The 20471-nt window shown below is 41.8% G+C and overlaps 1 protein-coding gene across 1 annotated transcript in view; it reads right to left on the bottom strand.

The window, feature by feature from the left end:
* The window catches only part of CPXM2 (carboxypeptidase X, M14 family member 2), a 67250-nt gene that overhangs the window by 16919 nt on the left and 29860 nt on the right, over positions 1-20471 (bottom strand). Inside the window, exons 4-6 of the mRNA XM_023929996.2 lie at positions 9110-9194; positions 8662-8812; positions 961-1049 (exon numbers count right to left, since the gene is read on the bottom strand). Coding sequence (XP_023785764.2) covers positions 961-1049; positions 8662-8812; positions 9110-9194 — 325 coding nt within the window. The remainder of the gene's footprint in view (positions 1-960; positions 1050-8661; positions 8813-9109; positions 9195-20471) is intronic.

Here is a 20471-nt window from a genome sequence, read left to right as displayed (position 1 = left end):
ATAGTCACAGATTTTCTATTTGGTATGAAGAGTGCAAGAACATTCTGGTTTAAAGCTGTGGGGTTTTTTTTTTTTCCCCAAGATATTTCTAACCTGACCAACCTGTCTTTCTGCAATGACAACACAGATACATTTTATTTTATTGTTCTTGACAGTAATTATGCCAATTGAGTTCCTACTCATCTAATCTTTGAGCTAAGAAATATAGGCCATGAAATCTCTACCAAAATAAACGTGTGACTCAGTACACAATTGCTCAATAAAACCCAGTGGTGATTCATGCAGTATAAATACACTGAAAATCCAGCACACAGCAAAGTGATTCACACACATCAAGTCCAAACATATTATCTTTATATTTGAAGAGAAAGTGGGCAGAAATATTTCTTCAGGACAGCCCACACTTGTGTCTGTGGTGATAAGAAGTAAGATAAAAAACAATAACAAAGCCAAGAACAAGGCTGCCTGTTTGGAGCTAAAGGAACGAGATTAACAAGGCTGGTAGATTTAAAATTATACTAAATGAGGGTTTTTTTCTGCTGTTTCTGGTGAATTTTTGATGATTTTCACAACTGTGAATATGGAATTGGACTCTAGATTTTATTCTGATTATCCAAACCTACTGAAATATATGAGAAAACTGATGGTTAAATCAGAGTCAATTCTAGAAGGAGAAACCACAGTGTCATTCACCCCTTAAATACACATGGAGAAAAAAGTGCAGCACATTATATGAAAATACTTCCTCTGTCACGAATTGTCACCTTTTTCAGGTTAGTTTATGTAAAAATCAAGATTTTGGGACTTTTATTGGACTGCTTCTTTTAATAGATTGAATGGGGGAAAACATTTTAAAAACATATTGAAGACAGAGTTGAATAATATTTTGAAGAGGTGAAATTTGGGCTGAAAAAGCCTTCACCCATCCACTCCCCATCACACAGCAGCCTCTTTGCCTACCTGCCTCATCTCCTTGTAGTTGTGATGCTTAAAGTCCAGATTATCAGTGGTTGTCATTTCATTTCTTCTGTGGTAATAATTGTTTGGGTCTGAGAAAAGAAATAAAAGAGTTTTCAGGTGCTTGAGAATTTCAAATATAGAGGTGCTTTGGTACAATGCACGTAAGGAACATGGAGATCTGAATTCCACTGTCATGTGTGTACTTAAACCAGGTTTTCAAAAGCAAAACTCAGAGAAACAACTGATTTTAAACATTTCTAATCACTGCACAAATCAATTCATGCAGATCCAAAGAAAAGCAAGGAGGCATCAGCTTTCCAGAGAGCTCCTCTGCACAAAACCCCAAAACTTTAACAGAAAAGCAGAAGGGCAGCCTTAGGCTGCAGAGGAGAGAAAAAGTCACTGGGAAATGATGAGTCAGATGCAAGATAAAAGAGTGGAAGAAAAATCAAATTAGAGGAAAAAGCCACAGTAAATGTTTTGTGTCCACTTGATTAATTTACTATTGCAAGGACTTTTAGTTTTCCTGATGAGTATTTTCCAAGTCTATGCACTGCTTGCAAAATATGGAAAGGAATAACTGTGCACATTAACCATTCCTAATGATCTTCCAGAAGAGTTCCTGTGGAATTCAGAGTGTTTGTTACTTAAAAATGTACATATTCACTTATTTATGGATACTGTTTATAGTTAATTTTGAAGTAGCAAAGGAGGATATGTGGTTAGGAAAGAATCTTTTGTCTCCTTGACTTTCCAGGCTCCTCACCTGGAAAAAAAACCCAACAAAAACAAACAGGCCAAAATTGTTCAAAAGGCTCAGCTTTGAACTTCCTGATAAATGTGCTCCAAGCCTAATCTATTATGATTTATTTTCAGAGACAAACAAGTCAATTTGGAAAACATCAGACACATTCCTTAACTTGCCACATCTGGGATGTCTGGAATTTTGAGTAATCATTTGTCAAGCCAGGGGTTGTCAGGTTTCTATGAAAAATTGTTTCCCTTCACACAAAATCATTTTCACCGGTTTGAAATTGTTGGGGGAAAAGAGAAATATGAAAAACTCTAAATATCATCCTGTCTTATTGCAACACAAAAAAAGACATTGTCTCTAGAGAAAAAAGAAATGGTTTCAAACAGTATCACCTGTCAGCTGTGACTTTTCTTGGGGGGGGAAAAAGAACAATTCTGAGTAGGATAAATATGTAATTACCATCCCACGGCAACAAATCCTTAATGAAGTTATCAAAAACTCAAAACACTGCAAAATACTTTATAACATTTTTAAGTTTCATATTTCTGGCATTAAAACCACTAAACATTCCCATAAAATTTTAAAATGTTGGGGGTCTTTTTCACTGTTTAAGTTATTTATGAAATGAAACATGCATGTTCCATTAAGCTTCACAGTAACACGACCCATCCTTGTCTCCACTTCCATTTCCTAATCTACAGCAGAGATGCTGGAAGGTCAGTTGAAGGCTGCTCTACAAATATGACTGAAAAATGTCCAAAAAAAGCCTTGTTTCATCAAAACCCATGTTTTGTAGACATTACTCATTAATATACTGATGGATAAGAAATGGAAATCAGAAAAAAAAACACTTCTTAAAAGAGACAATGTGTTTAATGTCCCACAGAATATCCTTATAATTGAAAAAAATATCCCCACGTTGTAAAAATGTAAAAATAAACATCATAAAAGTGCCAGGATGTTGGAGGTTTTCTGTATCACCACGAGCCAAAATATACAGCAACCGATTTTTTCCCCTGATACTTTAATCCCCTTCCTTTCAAAGCCTGGCTCCTTTTCCATACATCAAACACTAATATCATGGGAATGGCTGTGAATGCTGTAGAGTTGGTGGAAACTTAAAAAAAAAAATAAATAAAAATTGTGCAGTGAGAATGATTGTATCTCTGGCCCTCCCTCAACAACAGAGCTCAATTTGACAGTTCCCTAGGGAATTAACACTCATACTCTGCCAGGCTCTGCTGTAGCCTGCTTGGATCACTGGATTTCTGTTGCAGCAGGAATACAGATTAGAACATTAAAAGCTAAAATGTAGAAAGGAAAACAAGACTTGTGCACAGCTGGATGGGTCCACTTGGGCAAAAATTAATTTTTTTTTTAATAAAATGGAAAATAAGAGACTGAGAAACTCAAACGACATAATAGTTATAATGGAAATACACTGATTTAGTCTCCAGAGAAATTCTGGAGAAAGTCTCTCTTTCTTCCAAGGAGAAAAGATCCTGAAAAACTGTGGCACTCACATTCATACAGAGGGATTTATTAGCTTTTTCTGCCACTAATCTGTCTTTACATCACCAGTAGAGGTAATGAAGTTTGCTGGTAGAGGCACCTTGATCCCTTCATGCTTCAATCCTTTGTAAAGATGGACAAGTGATTAAAGCTGTTAAATCAGATTCCCAGAGCCACAGAATGGTTTGAAAGGGACCTTAAAGATCATTCCATTCCATTCCATCCCATCCCACCCCAGCCATGGCAGGGACACCTTCCCCTGTCCCAGCTGCTCCAGCCCCAATGTCCAGCCTGGCCTTGGGCACTGCCAGGGATCCAGGGGCAGCCCCAGCTGCTCTGGGCACCTGTGCCAGGGCCTGCCCACCCTGCCAGGAACAATTCCTGCCCAATATCAAATCTAAATCGATCCTTGTTCAGCTTAAACCCATTCCCCCTTCTCCTCCCAGCTCCTTGTAAATTGTCTCTTTCCATTTTTCCTGTAGGTTCCCTTCAGGTCCTGGAAGACCACAGTGACATCACCCCAAAACTCCTCCTCTCCAGGCTGGACAATCCCAGTTCTCCCAGCCTTTCCTCACAGCAGAGCTGCTCCATCCCTCTGACCATCTCTGAGGCCTCCTCTGGATTTTCTCCAACAGCTCCATGTCCTTCCTGTGCTGGGGACACCCAAACTTCAAGTGGGTCAATGCCCAACGACTCCACAGCATGAGGGCTCTGAAAAGTGCCCCTAGAAAGTACCAGACAGGACCAATTGCTTGGTTGATTAAAAAAAGGGGCATTTTCACCAATTAAAGCCCTACAGCCAGTGGAGCCCCAATGCTTCCAGCAGGTTTCAGCCTCTCAGAAATGGTGGTCCAAATGTAGGGCATAATGAAGCCAATTCAAGGGATTCAGAGAAATTTTTGATAAAAAGAATATTCTGGTCTAAATCTTTCAGGCTGCCTTAAAATCCCCAAAGTGCTGTTTCTCAAATGACTGATTTATTTTTTTTTTTTTTAATTTCTGTGTAAATTAAGTGAATTTGACTTGTCTTCACTAAACTGAACATCTTACAGACAGCACATGTGTAATCTTGAAATAAATCCACTGGCAGCCACATCAGGTGATCCTAAGGTTTTTTCCACATGATCTATTTCATGGCAGCCTCTTGAGCATTGCTCATGAGCATTAATATCACACATGAAACCAGCAATGAAATAATATTTTTCAACTAGAAACTGATCCTTTTCTCCACTTATTCTCAGAAGTAGATGCTGGTTTTAGAACTGCTGCTTACATGGCCATTTATAATGAAAGCTACTTGTAGAAAGTCACATTTTTATCAAGAAATGAACACAACTCTAGACTTGACCAGGTAACCTGGCACTAAGAGAGAAGTAATAAAAATAAGACTGAAGCCACTGCAAAACACAGTGCTCCATTACAGAGCTGTTAAAGTTCATTTTTTATCTTGGGTTCAAAGTAATGGCATAATCATGGTACCAGTGGTAGTTTTCTAGATAAGAACTATTAAAAATTAAATTTCATCACAAATTATTCCATTCAAATAATTGCCTCTTGCCTTGAATATTCTACAATATAAATAAATGCATGAAGAACTCAACTAATTTTCTCTCTCCAATCTCTGGGTGCTTTGATCACATGTAATTCCATTTTGACCTTCCTTAGGTTTGAGAAAGAGAAAGCAAGGAAAGCACATCCATCCCTCTGAGGCAATTGTAAAGGATTGTGTGTGTCACTCTCCCTGTGTGTAAATACCAGCATTTTTGGAAAGTGGAGAGGGAATTAAATGCTTGTGCTTTTTGTCCTCTTTTTGCCCTCTTTTTTCAGACATGGCAGCACTGATTGTTGCTATAGGTAGGATTTTCTGGCATCTTTCTTCCACGGATAAATGTCTTTCTCTTGGTGAAACAGCAAATCCCTTCTGTTGCCCAAAGATAGAATTGACATAGTTGGACAACACAGCTTTTTTTATTTTTTAATTTTTTTTTCTTTTTCTTTTTTAGAGCTACTCTTAACAGTCTAGAAAAGATTATTTGTCCAAACTAGCCTAAGATAGAAAAAAAAATGTATGTTATGGATAAGATATAAGGATTTCACTGATAAAAATTACAATTATCTTATACAGTAGTGCTTAGATAAGCAGTAACTTCTCTGTTCCAGTTGTCCAAATATTGTTTTATCACAATTTATCCAATTTTTAGTGCATCTACCACATGCAGTGGGTTTTATGGACAGAGCCCTACCCACAGGAATGGGTTCTAGCTGCCTTAAACCATTTCCATCTCATTCTGACAGTGCTACAACCTCCCCTAGAATACCAACCTTATTCAGGTTTTTTTCTTTTTCTTTTATCCTTTCTCCTTATTCCTTTACTACCCTCCCTTGTGAGCCTGATTGATGGGAAGCTGATACAGAGCACAGACTGAATGCAAATGGTTTAATATATTCAGGGATTAATAAAGGCATAAACCCTAAAATTACAAGTCTAGAAGACATGAAAAGAAATTTACAGTTATTAAAAATGGGATTCTTTCCTTCCACCCTCCTTCAGCTGTTGGGGTATTTCCCTATGCCCCAGGCGTTGGAAAGGCTAAAGCTGTGTGATCTAACAGAGCTCCACCTCCTGATGCTGGTGGATTTAGGAAAATTGGTTGTTTTCATGGACAAAATAAAAACCTGTCAGAAAAGAAGAAAAAAAGAAGAAAAAAAGAAGAAAAAAAGAAGAAAAAAAGAAGAGAAAAAGAAAAGAAGAAAAGAAGAAAAAAAGAAGAAAAGAAGAAAAGAAGAAAAGAAGAAAAGAAGAAAAGAAGAAAAGAAGAAAAGAAGAAAAGAAGAAAAGAAGAAAAGAAGAAAAGAAAAGAAGAAAAGAAGAAAAGAAGAAAAGAAGAAAAGAAGAAAAGAAGAAAAGAAGAAAAGAAGAAAAGAAGAAAAGAAGAAAAAAAAAGAAGAAAAGAAGAAAAGAAGAAAAGAAGAAAAGAAGAAAAGAAGAAAAGAAGAAAAGAAGAAAAGAAGAAAAGAAGAAAAGAAGAAAAGAAGAAAAGAAGAAAAGAAGAAGAGCCCTTGATCTCCACTCCCACACTCAACACAGAGCGTTAGAGCAGCACTGTCCAAGTCGCAGCTCCCACGGCCAAACCACCCGGATAGTTAACTTGGAATGAGCAAAATGACACCAAAAAAAGGGTGAGGAATCCACTCAGAGGGAGCTGCAAAAGAATGTCCCACCCTACAGGAAGAAAACGTGCGTGGAGAGGCCTCTGGAACCTGAGGAACAGCTTTGTTCCGGGTGCCTCGCGTGCGATGAGCGAAATGAGCAAGGAGAAAGAAATGCCAGCTCTTTCTGAGCTAAAAAGATGGGTCAGCACTTATCAAAACCTATTAGTTCTTCAGTCCAATTACATTTTGAATGAACACACCCCATTCCCATTGTGTTTCTCAATGAATGATTCTGGTATTTTCTTTCAGGAATATACTGAATCAGCCACTGCGGGCAATTAACTCAATAAATGACTACCAGAGGGATGCACTGATGCTGTTTCCATGTGAATCAGAGATCTGTGAAAAGCTGGAAGAGCACTCAGCAGGACAGTGCTGAAAGTGGAGATGTGTTCCCAGCTTCACCCACTGACACAGACCCGTGAAGTGAAGGGTAACAAACGCCAGCGCTGCCAAGCAGAATTTGGCCCTGAATGGGTGTAAAGCCAGTAAAAATCCAGGGTAAAAAACTGCTGCACTTAACAAAAATCACCTTTCCAAATACTGACATTTTTGCCTTTTCCTGTTAAGTTTTAGGGGAGAGAAAGGGATCATGAGAATTTCCCTACAATTTGCCCTACCAAACAGTTCGTGTGTCATCTCTGTTATTCCCTGTCTGTGTGTCAGTAAAAAGTCATGGTGCTTGATAAAGGCTCCTTTTCCTTCAGCCTCACAGCCTGGTTTATAGAGAGCAGTTCCACACAGGAATTTGGGATAAATCACTGCTCTCTGAGAGTCCTTTCAAAAGCTGAGGGGGAATACTGTCTGTGGAACTGCCCATCACAATGGGAAACAAGCAACCCACAGAGGGGCAGTGTTCTAAACCCACAGCTAAAAGAAACCAGAATTCTCCTGAAAATGGGGAAAATTCACATGCACAGGACACCTTTGGTCACTGCCATCAAGTCCAGGATGTATTTTTTACCCACTGGCAGCAGTTGTCTGTGTGCTGCTAAATTTCAGTGTTTCATGATAGCACATCTAAATTTTATGACAATGCTTGCCCCACACTTCTCTTTGGCAGAGAATTATCCCTTCCATGCCCCAAACAGTTTTAGTTCTGCTTTTTTCTTTTTTTTTTTCTTCCCCTGAGTGTTTAAACATCTAAAGGACAAAAATCAAGCTGTGTCTGCTTGGCATGTGAAGACTCTACATCACCAGAGAAACTGGAGGCAGCAAGTTCTGAACAGAGGCAGGAGCAGTAAAAGCAGTGATGAAAGGCTCTGGAAAGGCAGTTTTTTCTGGCTCTAATATTAAAACACTACTCACAGACCTCTGCAAAAAAGAAAAAAAAAAAATCCCATGGTGCCAGAATTTGAGATCAAAGAAAACAAAACAAAAAAAACCCAAAAAACAAAACAAACAAACAAACAAAAAAGCAGATGAGAGGTGTGGAATGAGTAGCAATTAATAAAATATTTGAGAAAACAGATTTTCAAAAATATTTATATACATGTACACACAGAAATGAAAATATAAATCCACCACAAGACTATTCACAATGTGCCTGGCAGAATCATGGCTTTGGCAGAATTAACAGGATTGAATGGTTTTGGGTTTCTTTTTTTAAGTGGCCTTGCATATCATAGGACAACTTCCCTGATTTACCAGGGATGATGCTGAATTTAATAACACTTGAAAAAACCTAGAAATTCTTTACAGCCCAAACTCCCCTCCTTCCTCCTGACAAGCCAAGAACTAGTTCAGCAACAGGATTTGCCTTCAAAATATTTCAGGGAAGTTCTATGGCCTATATAATGAAAAAAAACCCCAAAACCAAAAACAAAAAACATTAAAAATCAGGCTATATAATTGTTATTTCTTGCCTTAGAAGCTTGAGACATCTGCAAGTGCCTGTCCCATTACACAATCCTGTTGTCTCCATTGTACATGTGCATTTAGGAAGATTTATTGCACTGCATTTAAGCCCAAACAACAAAAATCTTGTAAGATCATCCATGCAATCTTGTTTTATTAATAAAGGCACTTCCAGATTCTGTGGGTTGCATATCAAAAGTTATCCTGGTGCTGGCGGTGGGCTTGGGCAGATATTTCTGCTTCTTTTTTGCACAGCCCTAACTAAAGATAAATACTACACCAAAAACAAAGATACGCAAAAGAAATGAAATTTTTGAGTATTTCCACAGGCAGCCACGCCAACATTAACTAATAAAGGCTCTTACCTGGCAAGGGGCAGCCCAGGATTTCCAGCCTCATGCAGATGCTGCCCTCCTGGAACCAGGAGCGGGGGTTGATGCGGATGTAACGCGCCACCAGCGGCACCGGCAGCAGGTTCAGCACTGGGATCTCCTTCTCGCTGTTCCCCTCAAAAATCTGGGCAGCCAAACAGGGGGAAATGGCAACAGCAGTGCTTCAGACTGTCTCTTGGTGGTTTGGGGAATAGAAGTGTGAAATCACCTGCCAGGCCCAGGCTGATGGTGGCACAGGCCAGAACTGCCCCTCGAGGATGGTGATCCCCCCATTCCCCCTGGACAATTCGGGGTCTCTACCTTGGGATTTGCTCTTGAAATCTATGGGATCGCTGAGAGGTGCTGCCACTGACTGAACTGTGGCCAGACCCTGCTTTCCCACCTCTGCTCCTCCTCACAAAACGTGTTTCACTCCACTCACCACATCTCCAGACTCGTTTCTGACAGCAGTCCACGCGTGGCTGTCATTGCTCACCAGCACTCTGTACGAGGTCACCCAGTTACTCCTTGAAAAAGAGAATAAGTTACTTTTCATAACTTAGAATGACTGCACATTATTTAATATAATCAAGCTTATAAGGCTGCTAGCAGTGGAAATCCCATTTGGCAAAGTCATGCCAATCTGGATTCAACAGACTATTCAAAAAGCCTAGCACACAGAAGCAAAATCCTGGTGAGACAGTGTTCTGGGATTCCAGGAGGTGAGAGACTTTCTGCTCTCCTCTCCTTTGATATGCAGAGTTAGGGATAAATGGCTTATCTAGAACAGATTTATGCAGTGTTCAAAGATCATCTTTTCAGCTGCAGAACATTTATTAGTTCTGCTCTTATTATCAGAGAGGATGGGAAAAAAGTAATAAATCCTTAAGGATGAAACATCTGTGAATTTCAACCAGCAAAATTTCCATTTCTTTCAGTAGAAGAATAACTGGTGCCTGCAGTTATTCTTGTATTAGCAAGAGCTAGGGACAGAGAGACAATTGATCACAGGACTACTGCACTCCTACAATATCCTGATCCATCCCCAATAGGCTGATTTTTCTAACGTGATCTGATTTACAGCAAAACCCTCTTCCATCTAAAGAAGTCAAATACTTCAGTTACGCCTTGTCTGAAGGAAGAAGATGAGGAAATGTAAAATGCTGCTCCCCATATTCTGGATTAGAGCTGTGGAGTTTGACACTGTTCAGATATTACCTGTGGAAATGTGTGCACAGGGGTGGAGAAGGCTGGAGGAGGCAATGCCCAACTCTCCTCTCACATTTGTTACTCAGAAAGAGCAGCAGTGACTTATTTTTCCCCTAACACCTGGTTTCAGTAGGCAGGGACCTGGAGGAGAGCTGTGGCTTGGAGGAACATTTGTACCTTTGAACATCTGAAGTCAGTCCAGGATGATTAAATTCTGTATTTATGTGTTTTTCCTCAGCACAGGTTCTTAGTTAAGCTACAGTCCCATGGGAGTGAAACCAGAATTAGGAAAGCTCTTGGCACAGGGGAGAAGAAAAGGGGCCTTTGGGGCAGGTATTGGAGAAGCAGCAGAGCACAAAAATTGGAGATCAGGAATACCTGGAAGGACAGACACACCTAAGAACTTCCCCTTGTACTGCTCCTGTACAAACACAACTTTGATTTGTTTTGTTTTTTCTTGTAAAATCAACTAATAATAGCAAAGTACCTATGAACACACCCAGCCACGCTGAAGCCACTGTGCCTGTGTTTAAAGGGAGAAATCTGCCTTTATGTGCTCACTAAAGAGAGTCAGGCTTCTAATGAAGACCAAAGAGGGATAAGGATGGAACAGGAGTAAAACCACCAGCCTCAGTTCTCCAAGAACTGTACAAAACAGACAACTGAGTTTTTTTACACATCCGAAAACAAAAAATGAGGTAAATATTTAGTAGGATTTGGAAAATCACTTCTGGACATTCTATACTAATGTTCCCAAAAGTAAAAAAAAAATGAGATTTTGAAAAAAAAAACCCACAAAAAAACCCAAAAAACAAAAAAGCAACTGAACAAACCCAGCTCTGTTTTAGACACTAAACCAGTCCTTTGCAACTCTTTCACCAGCCTCCTTCAGTGAATAGATTTGGCCATTCATGTTAGATTAAACGGAAAAATCTTGACTATTGCCAAGCAGACAACTTTTTGTTATCGCAATGAAAAGAAGGGTACATCTATCACTTGTAATGCACACAACTTTAGTATTTGGTAAACAACTGTAACAAGTTAGCAGCACTCTGAAAATCCTAATTGTCTGCCTTTCAGAGGAGGGGCTCCTGGGGTAGGAGATTTGCTGGAGAGCTGAGAAGTGCCGTGCTGGCGTCTCTTAAATTTGGCTGTAAAATGATAAATGACACACAACAAAATAAACAGTGACTTCAGCATGTTGGATAAGTTTCTCCTGACTCTTGCAAAGAACTTTCTTCCCTCAGCTTCTCTGTATTCTTAAGTTGAAGAAAGGCTGATTTACTTCTGTCAAATAAAGGAGCTGACAAAAAGGAAGGAGAGGGACTTGTTACAAGGACATAGAGTGCAAGGACATGGGTGATGAAAGAAACTAGGTTTGGATCAGATATTGGGAAGAAATTCTTGGTTGTGAAGGTGGGGAGGGCGTTTCACAGGGTGCCCAGAGCAGCTGTGGCTGCCCCTGGATCCCTGGAAGTGCCCAAGGCCAGGCTGGAGGGGCTTGGAGCAGCTGGGACAGGGGAAGGTGGCCCTGCCATGGCAGGGGTGGAATGGGATGAGCTTTAAGGTCCCTTCCAGCCCAAACCATTCTATAAAATGGCCAACAGGAAAACTCTAAAAAGAGGAAAACAGCTTTTTCTGAATTACTAGCAAATGATAAGCTTGAGAGCAAAACTCCTGGGTTTGAAGGAGGGTGCTGGTGGCAGAGTACATACTCAGTGCACACAAAACTATATTGCTTTATTGTTGGGTTTTTCTTTATTTCCTTGCTCATTTTGCTGGGGGTTTTGGATGGGCTTTGCATAAATGTTTTTTTTACTGTTCTTGGCCATTTCTCAAAATCAGGTTAAGTGACCAAAAGAGGCAAATGCCACAAACCAAATAACATTATTGCTTCTGAAGTATTGCAGAACTTTTTTCACTTCAACTGCATAGATCAGATTAGGAGGGCAAACATCCATTTTCATTGCTCAGCATCTGCAGAAGAAATTCAAACAGAGTCCTAAAGTCACATAAAACCACAACAGTTGTGGACAGACTCTGTAACAGACTTTTGTAAGAAAATATAGGAAGTTTTAAAAGAACAATCTCGCTTTACTGGCATGAGAAAATGGTGCTGTCACAGTAACATTTCTAAGCTGGGACTTTAATTTAAAATATTTTGATTTTCTCACTCCCTGCCATTACAGGAGTTCCAGCTTCATCCAAAGGAAAACATATCCAAGTAGTCCTGCACATTTTCTATCTTGAGTGGCAACAAGTAACGTGCTATGGAGAGGCAGAATGCACTTAAAATCCTAATGCACTGAATCCAGTCTTGGACACTGGCAGGACAGAAGGACCTCAGAGGGTCATGGATGAGGTAAATCAGTGCAATGTATGAAGGTACACACCATACACCATTAATTGTGTTTGCCTGTAAGGAAGAAGCAGAATAAAAACATCACAGGGGATCAGATCCTTCTGTTGCTGGCACTACATGCAAAGCTGCCTCCAGGGGCTTAAATCCTTGCCCCTTTTTCCCCCAATGCCATAATAAAAACAGCTTCTGGTCGTACTAAGAAGGCTCCTGTAAATTCAGACTCCCCTGAGAAATGGCACCTTCTCCCTAAAAGCCACATCCCCCATGCTGGGGAAGGGGAACTCTGCGTGTTCTTGTGGTCAGAGCACCTGGAAAAAAACTGGCACAGCCTAATGCTCAGGGATTTGACTGAGTATCTGAATCCCAGACACTTCTACAGCTCCAGACCAGCACAAGAACACCCAATTGACTAAATCTCTCTGAGAGCTGCAGCTTTCCCAGCCCTGTGTGGTACGGGAGGGCTGCTAACCCCAGGAAGCAGCTGGATGTGTTGCACATGCTCCAGCCTGTCTGCAGCACTTCCCAGGATCTGGGTGTTCCATAAACACCTGGTTATTCATGCAGGCACAGAAATCTAAAGGTTTTTTGTGGCAATCCATCAGAGGAACACGGCAAGTGGAGCAAAGGCTCGTGCTAGGAGAAGTACTGGGGGGATTTGTCTGTGTGATTACCTGGTGACACCAAGATCCATCTCCTCGGGTTTGGGATTTGCAGACAGGGATTTCTGTCACATCCAGTGCCCATCACCACTGAACAATAAAGCTGTCTAAGGAAGGCTGAAAGAAAGCTGTAATGTTTTCCAAGACTCAGAATGTCCCTGCTGCTGTTTCAGAGAAGCTCTTTGGGTTTCACCCTATAAAACCTCCTAGTGCAATCTTACCATTGCACCCCTAAGAGAAAAATACAGATATTTGTTGGGTTTAAAGAGCTGAGGAGACAGAATTCTGGAGAAGTCCTAGGCCAGCACTGAAAAAAGAGTGCATTAATTATCAAGCTCTTTCTTGGCAGAAGGCAAGGCAATACAGAAGCCATGGAGTGACAACCCACCAGGGTTTGGGGTTACCCCCAGTTCATCACCCTCTGCCACCAAGTGCCACTTCTGCCTCACAAATTTCCTCCATGCTGGAAAAAGATCACGAGGTACAGATTGGAAAGGGATCCTTTGGATTCAGGTGCATCCCTTTTAAATAATCCCTCTCAAAATTTATGGCAGCCTTATCTCCTCAGAAGCAGCCTATCTGAAAAATCTCAGTTCCCACTGACAATATTAGGCAATTCCTTCCAGAGATAGTAAATGCAAAAATCAAAATATGACTCAAATTCACTTAATGTGGTACATTTTTGAATCATTACTAGTTATTTGATTTTTATCTGTAATGCACTGGCCTTAGACAAAGCTGATTTGAACACCTTCAATTCCAAATTCAGTCTCTTGTGATGCATGGAAATGTCCTGCTTTTCCATTTTCATCTAAAAAGAAAACCTGAGGGATTAAATAACTTGCCCAGGGACAGAGAGAGTAAACCTGAATCAAAGCAGAGAATTAGAAGCAGATCTCCTACAGCTTTGGCAGGTTCCTGTCCCAATAATCAGCTTTTCCTTATCTAACCACAGCATCAGGCTACTGAGCACAGGCAAAAAGAGCATGGGCAGCACCAGAGGGACTAAATACCTTCCAGCTGTGCCTTCCCTGGTACAATCTCCTGATTTCTGTGTGTTGGCCCTGAGGCTGAACCCCAGCTCAGGAGAGCACACAATGAGTGTTGAATGGGAAGCAGTGGAGGGGTGCCAGGCTTTTCTCCTGCCCAGGCTCCAGCAGGCAGAGGATCAGCTGAGAATTGGGACTGTTTGGGTTTATTCTGTTTGAGCAGCATCTGCTCCATGGAATTTTTTGAGGCCAAGTTTCTCAACCATGGAAAGCTGAAGTGGCAACAAGTGAAATAAATCTAATGCTTTGATCCTCATCTCTGAGGACGATTTTCCACGGTGTGGCATTTTCCACCCACACTTTCCACAGGGGATTTGAGGTAAACAGGTGATTTGAGGTGCTGGTGAGCAGAAGCTCAAGCCCAGAGATGGTCCACAAGGAAGATTGAAGGGATGGAGCACCTTCCTATCTGGAAAGGAGAGAACTGGGGCTTCTCAGCCTGGAGAAGGCTCTGGACTGAACCTTAGAGCAACTTCCAGGGCCTGAAGGGGCTCCAGGAGAGCTGGAGAGGGACTGAGGACAAGGGATGGAGGGACAGGACACAGGGAATGGCTCCCAGTGCCAGAGGGCAGGGCTGGATGGGATATTGGGAAGGAATTGTTCCCTGGGAGGGTGGCAGAGAGTTCCCAGAGCAGCTGGGGCTGCCCCTGGATCCCTGGCAGTGCCCAAGGCCAGGCTGGACACTGGGGCTGGAGCAGCTGGGACAGGGGAAGGTGTCTATGGCAGGGGGATTGGAACAGGATGACTTTTAATGTCCCTTCTAACCCAAACTATTCCATGATTCTCTGACATTCTTGGAATGAGACCAGCAAACACCAGCAGAGCTCCCATGAACATCATCTGCAATGGACCTGGCTCCAACTGAGCATTTTATTCTTCTGCTGTCAGACTAACCTGATTTATCTGCAATACAAACCCCTAAAATTAATATAAAAAAGAACCAGTCAGGCAAATAAATGTGTACCCAGCAATAACAAATAAATTGACATGCCAAAATACTTGATATAGCAAAATCTCTATACCAGAAAAATGCTGGACAAGCCTTATACTAAATTTTACTCATGCAACAGAATCAGCATGCTGTCAGTTAAATGGCTTTCTACTTGAAAAATTAATTTGTACTCTCATGCAATTAAATGTAAAACCATTAATATTAATATTATATAATAATATTTATGCTGATAAAATTTTAAATCACCCACTGCCAAACAGCTTCCAAATAAGCCAAGGCAAAAAAATGCCCAGACTAACCACAGGTAGCCCAGCAAGTTTTGTAAACTAATTAAAATAAATATGATTTAAGAGATGAAGATTGACTAGCCAGCAAGGGTACTTTTTTTAATAATTGAAATATTCGAATGCTTAATTTTTAAAATTGCTCCTAGCTGACTGAAATGAATGTAGTGCTGTGAAATCCATCTCTTTGGAGGCCCTAAGAAGAAAAGCTGAGAGCCAGAATTTCACTTGCTTGAGCTGAATTCAGCACAGATTTTTCAAAACTTTACTCAATAAACAGGAGTTGGGGTTAAAAATACCTTTCCAACACAACACCTACAACTTACAGCCAAGGTTTTACAAGAGTTTTATGACTTTCTAGAAAATCTGGTGCCAGCTGCAGATTTTTCTTTTTGCTGTTGTATATTCAGCCAGCAATGCCAGGGTCAGAGACATCCTCTGCCCCAAACATTTTGGCCTTCACACCCCTCATTTTGGGCCACTCTTTGCAACAAGATCTGCATTAGTTTAAAATTCTTTCTGCACCAGATCCTCTGTATCTGCTGAATGCAACCAAGCTGTGATGCCTTTTCTTCTGAACCTCTTCTCGTGGCATTCTTAATTTTCCATTCCTTTTTTGTACTTACCTCACCTTTGTAAATCAGTCGTGTGTTTGAAGATAAAAATCCAGACTTTACAGGTAACACCTCTCTTTGTGAATGTTAAAATACAGGAAAATGAAAAGCCCTGAGAGTAAGCAGCAAACAAACACTGGCACTCGTGTCCACAGCTGAGAGAATGTTTATAGTCTAAAGGGTCTCACTGCTCCCAAACCCAGGAGAGGTGGCCAAGGGAAGGGACACTGGTTTGGGAGGGGCACAAGTGGAGCCCGATGACCCCAACATGACCCCCACCCAACCATTCTCATTGCAAGAAGTCATCATGCACAGGCCAAACACACACAAACCCAAGCTGCGATGAGTAAGTGTGAGTAATCTGCTGCAGCAGCTGCTGAAATTCATTGGAAGTCGCCTTTTCCAGAAGGATTTGGCTCATTTGATTTCAAGTTCCTTTTGCGGAGGTTAAAAAGTTTTTCTTCCTCTTCTGAGCATCCCCAGTGAGCCCCACTGTGCAGGACAGGTTGTGTCCTCCCCTCAGCACCCTCTGAGAGTGCAGAGTGAGCAGAGGAGCTGTCCCTGGGGGTGGCAGTGACCTGCTCCTCCCAGTGAGTCACAGAGGCTTGGGCAGAGGAGCCCGAGACAAACCAGACCCACAGCAGAACGGCACCAGCGCTGACACTGCTGTCAAACAAACTTGTGACAGCATCAATCTGCCCCTGGGAGAGCTGTCAGCACCCCACCCACACAGGAACACCAGAGCTGGTCACCAAGGCACGTCCCCAGAGCCAAGGGGAGCTGGGGAGCGCTCATGGGGTCACCAAGGCTGTGACAAAATCCTGGGCAGGGGACAAGAACCGAGCTGGAAAATCAGCAGGGCACAGGGACTGAAATGAAACATACAGATGGAGAGCCCTGGAGGTGCAGCTGCCAAAAGCTGGCTCAGGAAAGCCCATCAGAAGGATTCACCAAGCCACAGTCAAGAGAAAATAGAACTTATTAGGTAAACTCATCATAAACATGAGTATTACATGTAACTGCTGACATAATTATCTCAAGGGAGCTTTTCCTGCTATGACTTCAGGTTGTTTTATATCTCCATACACTTGATGTGATTTCTATGGATTTGGAATAATTCACTCCATGAAGCTGACTTTGGGAAAGCAGTCCTGTCACCCAATCAGGGCAAATAAGAGTTTAAAGAGTCTGCACACAGCAGCTGCTTGTTTCGTTACATGATCTGGATAAAACATAGAGACATATCCACTGAACTTGTTGAAGTTTCACCAGGGTGTGTTTTCACAGCCTCTGTGAGAAGACAGGAGAAACTGCTCTGAAAGTCAGTGCCAACTTTGCTGTACTTGTGAGCTGGACAGGGTTTACTCTTCTCTGCTCTCACAAGCAGCATTGCACTGTTGAATTTTGACCCTTCATCTGCACAGTGCAAAATTCTGTTTTCTCAGATTGTAGTAACAGCTCAAAATACCTGTGAATCTCCTCTCCACTTTCTGGAATGCTAGCACAGTGTCACTGGAAGGATTATCAGGGCTCTCTCTTCTGTTATTGTTGGAATACTGAAGATGCTGATGTGATTATCTCTTCAGGAAGGCAGTGTTACTGCTGACACCATGACCTCAGTACCAGGAACAGCTGAAAAGACCCTGGCAGTGTTGGACTTGATGATAGAGGCATTTTCCAACCTTAATGATCCTGTGACTCTGATTTTTACTGCCTTGCAAACAAGGAAATTACCCCCTTGCCTAAAAAACAAAGCTGAGCTTCTGAGAAAGTGCCAGGGAGTGCAGCACTAAATGTGGGGCAACGCATTCATTTTGTGACTAAAGAGCAGAATGCTGTACCACTGAAATTAGAAGCAAGCAAGCAAATTGCACTGACCTAAATTTATCCTCAGCTGTATCTCTGGAAGGCACCCAGCTTGTTCCAGACCCACAGTTCCCTCAGGACAGTTTGTCAGAAGGGATGCTGGGGCATCATCAAGAGCTACACCACACACAGGGAGCGCTGAGGCAGAGGGTGTACTACCAAAAAAAATCACAACATCATTTCCCTATTCAATCACAAGAATCTTGTCTGTAGCAAAAGCATGATCAGACACAAAATCCAATCTGCTGGATGTTTATTATTTGCTATCCCTACAGAGCAGCACAGGGAAATGAAACAAGTGACACAGCAGGGAGGGTGCAATGGTGTCTACACCAGGTTCCAGTTAAAATGTTCCTCCAGCAGTAATGAAAATAAGTGACCAGCTCAAAAGGGTGTCAGTTTAGAACCAGGCACTACATGAAAGTCATTCCTTCCAGCCATCAACACCATTGATTTGGTGTCTCCTCAAACCTTTTAAGAGCTATTGCAATTTTGGAATACATGGAAAAAAATCTATAGTCAAATAAGACTTGAAAAATTAAGATGCTTCCCCTACATTTCTTTTTTTTTTCCTAAAGACAAATATCTTGCATAAAAGTAAAAATACTTCAATATTTTCATGAAGCTGAAAGGTCTTAAAGAGAACATGCTTGAAAGTAAGTCTATTTTGATTTTTCTCTAAAAATTTCATAATTTTCCTGGGGAATTCCAACTTTCTGCACAGATCATTCCATCCCTGTTTCTTCTTATTGCTGTCATTTTGTTGTTCCACAGTGTGCAGTGACAGTTCACAATTCACTGTGACTGAAAGGTTAATTTTTAGAAAATACATCTCACTCACTGCAACATTACATCCTGTCCTGAAAACCAAAACATCCTCTGCATTCACACAGCCTGAAGCTTTATTTTACTGTCAGCACAAACTGACTCTGTTTTGATGTGAGGGTTTTCTCTTGATACAAAAGCTGATGCTGAATTATCAGAAGAGAGTTTGGTTTGTGGGAAACAAGTTTACTCTCTTTTTCAAATTCCTGCCAAACTGCTAAGAGTGATTAATAGTTTCTTTCCCTCTGTCAAGAGGGTGCATATTTTAAACTATCACATCATTGCTTTAAATCCGTGGCACAATTCCACAGTGATGCTTCCAGTGTCCCCCTCCACAGCCCTGAACAGTTGTTTGTAGATTCCTACAGTTGATTAAAGTTCCTAAAACTGGAAGATTCATTGGCAGCAATATGAAGAATTACATATATGATTTCTCCCCCAAATCAGCAGATATTCTGCTCATTTTCAAGGAACGGGATTTTATTCCTATTAACCAGCACTTGTGGCACTCCTGATTTTTGGTTATCTTCAGTGTAAAAATCAAAAAAGAAGTCCTGGTTCTCACAGCTGGGCTCCACTTTTTCTGTGAAATTCATCATCTGCAGAACTTCTGGATGATCTAATCAGATCTGCCCATTTATGGTGGCAAAAGAACACTTTTCCATGATTTCAGGTTTCCCAGGAATGACTGAGGTGCCTGAGCAGCAACAGCCCTCAGCCCACGTGCTTGCTTTGACTGATAACAGGAAGGACTCCTCAAATCCAGGATTTTTTGTTCAATGCTTGTTTTTGCTTGTTGCAGGCTTAAAAAAGGAGAGGAGAAAGGTTTGATTCCCTGTGGCCATCACAGAATTCACAGCTGAGCAAAAGAAATGACTCAGAAGTGCTTTTCCTTAAAAAGGAAATGACTGAACAATCTGAGTATTCCTTACAAACCAGGCTCAGTTTCCTTCTCTCCCATCAGGTCATTTGTGTTTTCAAGAACTCAGCCTTTTCCTCCTCAGGGCTCTCCCGTCTCAAGCCTGGCATGGACAGGAGGAGCCAGAATCCACCAGGGACAGACAGGAACAGCAGGAGAGGAAGGACTGAGGAGGAGCAGCTCCTGCCTGTGCTCAGGACATGGGAACCTCAAGCCTTTCTGTGCTCTTGGCACTGTGTGAAGTGAAACCTTCAGTTCATCATTGCAGAGGAAGCACAAAGAAAGCCCCATGAGCAAAGCTGCACGTGAGCAGGTCATGTCTGACTGGAGTGGTTGTGAACAAATCCAGGCTCCAGGTGCCTGAGCTGCTCCAAAGGAGGAAAGGGATGAGTGCAGCACCAGGGAAGGAGCTCTGGCTGCATCATCACACACAGGAGAGCAAAGGCTGCTGTGAACTCAAGTGTGGCAGCCTTGCAGTGAAGGGCAAAGATGTTTGATAGAGGATTCAGCAGGGTGTCCTTGCCTGCCCTCCCTTGGCATTTTAAATGTCCTCATTAAGTCAGCAGCAGGAAACTGCAGGGACCAGGACAGGTACAAACCTGATCTGGGCAGATCTTCCATTGGAGTACAATTTTTTTTCATTTTGTTAAAGATTCTTGTTCAAGACAAAGAGTTGGTTTACTGGTTCTTTATCCCAGAATCATGGGATCACAGAATGCCTTGGGTTGAAAGGGACCTTAAAGATCATCTCATTCCACCCCAGCCACGGCAGGGACACCTTCCCCTGTCCCAGCTGCTCCAGCCCCAATGTCCAGCCTGGCCTTGGGCACTGCCAGGGATCCAGGGGCTGCCCCAGCTGCTCTGGGCACCTGTGCCAGGGCCTGCCCACCCTGCCAGGGAACAATTATCTAATATCTAATATAATCCTGCCCTCCTCCACTGCCTTGATTTTTGATTTTTAAAATATAGAGCTGGGAAAGTCTCCAAAGCTTTGGACTAAATAAAAATCTTACCTCGGCTCCCCTGCTTGGCAGGCTTTCATTTCTAATACAGCACAGATCACAG

Source organism: Cyanistes caeruleus, chromosome 8 (genome assembly GCF_971803275.1).
Source record: "Cyanistes caeruleus chromosome 8, bCyaCae1.hap1.1, whole genome shotgun sequence".
In the NCBI taxonomy this organism is placed as follows: domain Eukaryota; kingdom Metazoa; phylum Chordata; class Aves; order Passeriformes; family Paridae; genus Cyanistes; species Cyanistes caeruleus.
Note: the sequence above shows the minus strand (reverse complement) of the source record. Positions and strands in the feature narration are given on the sequence as shown.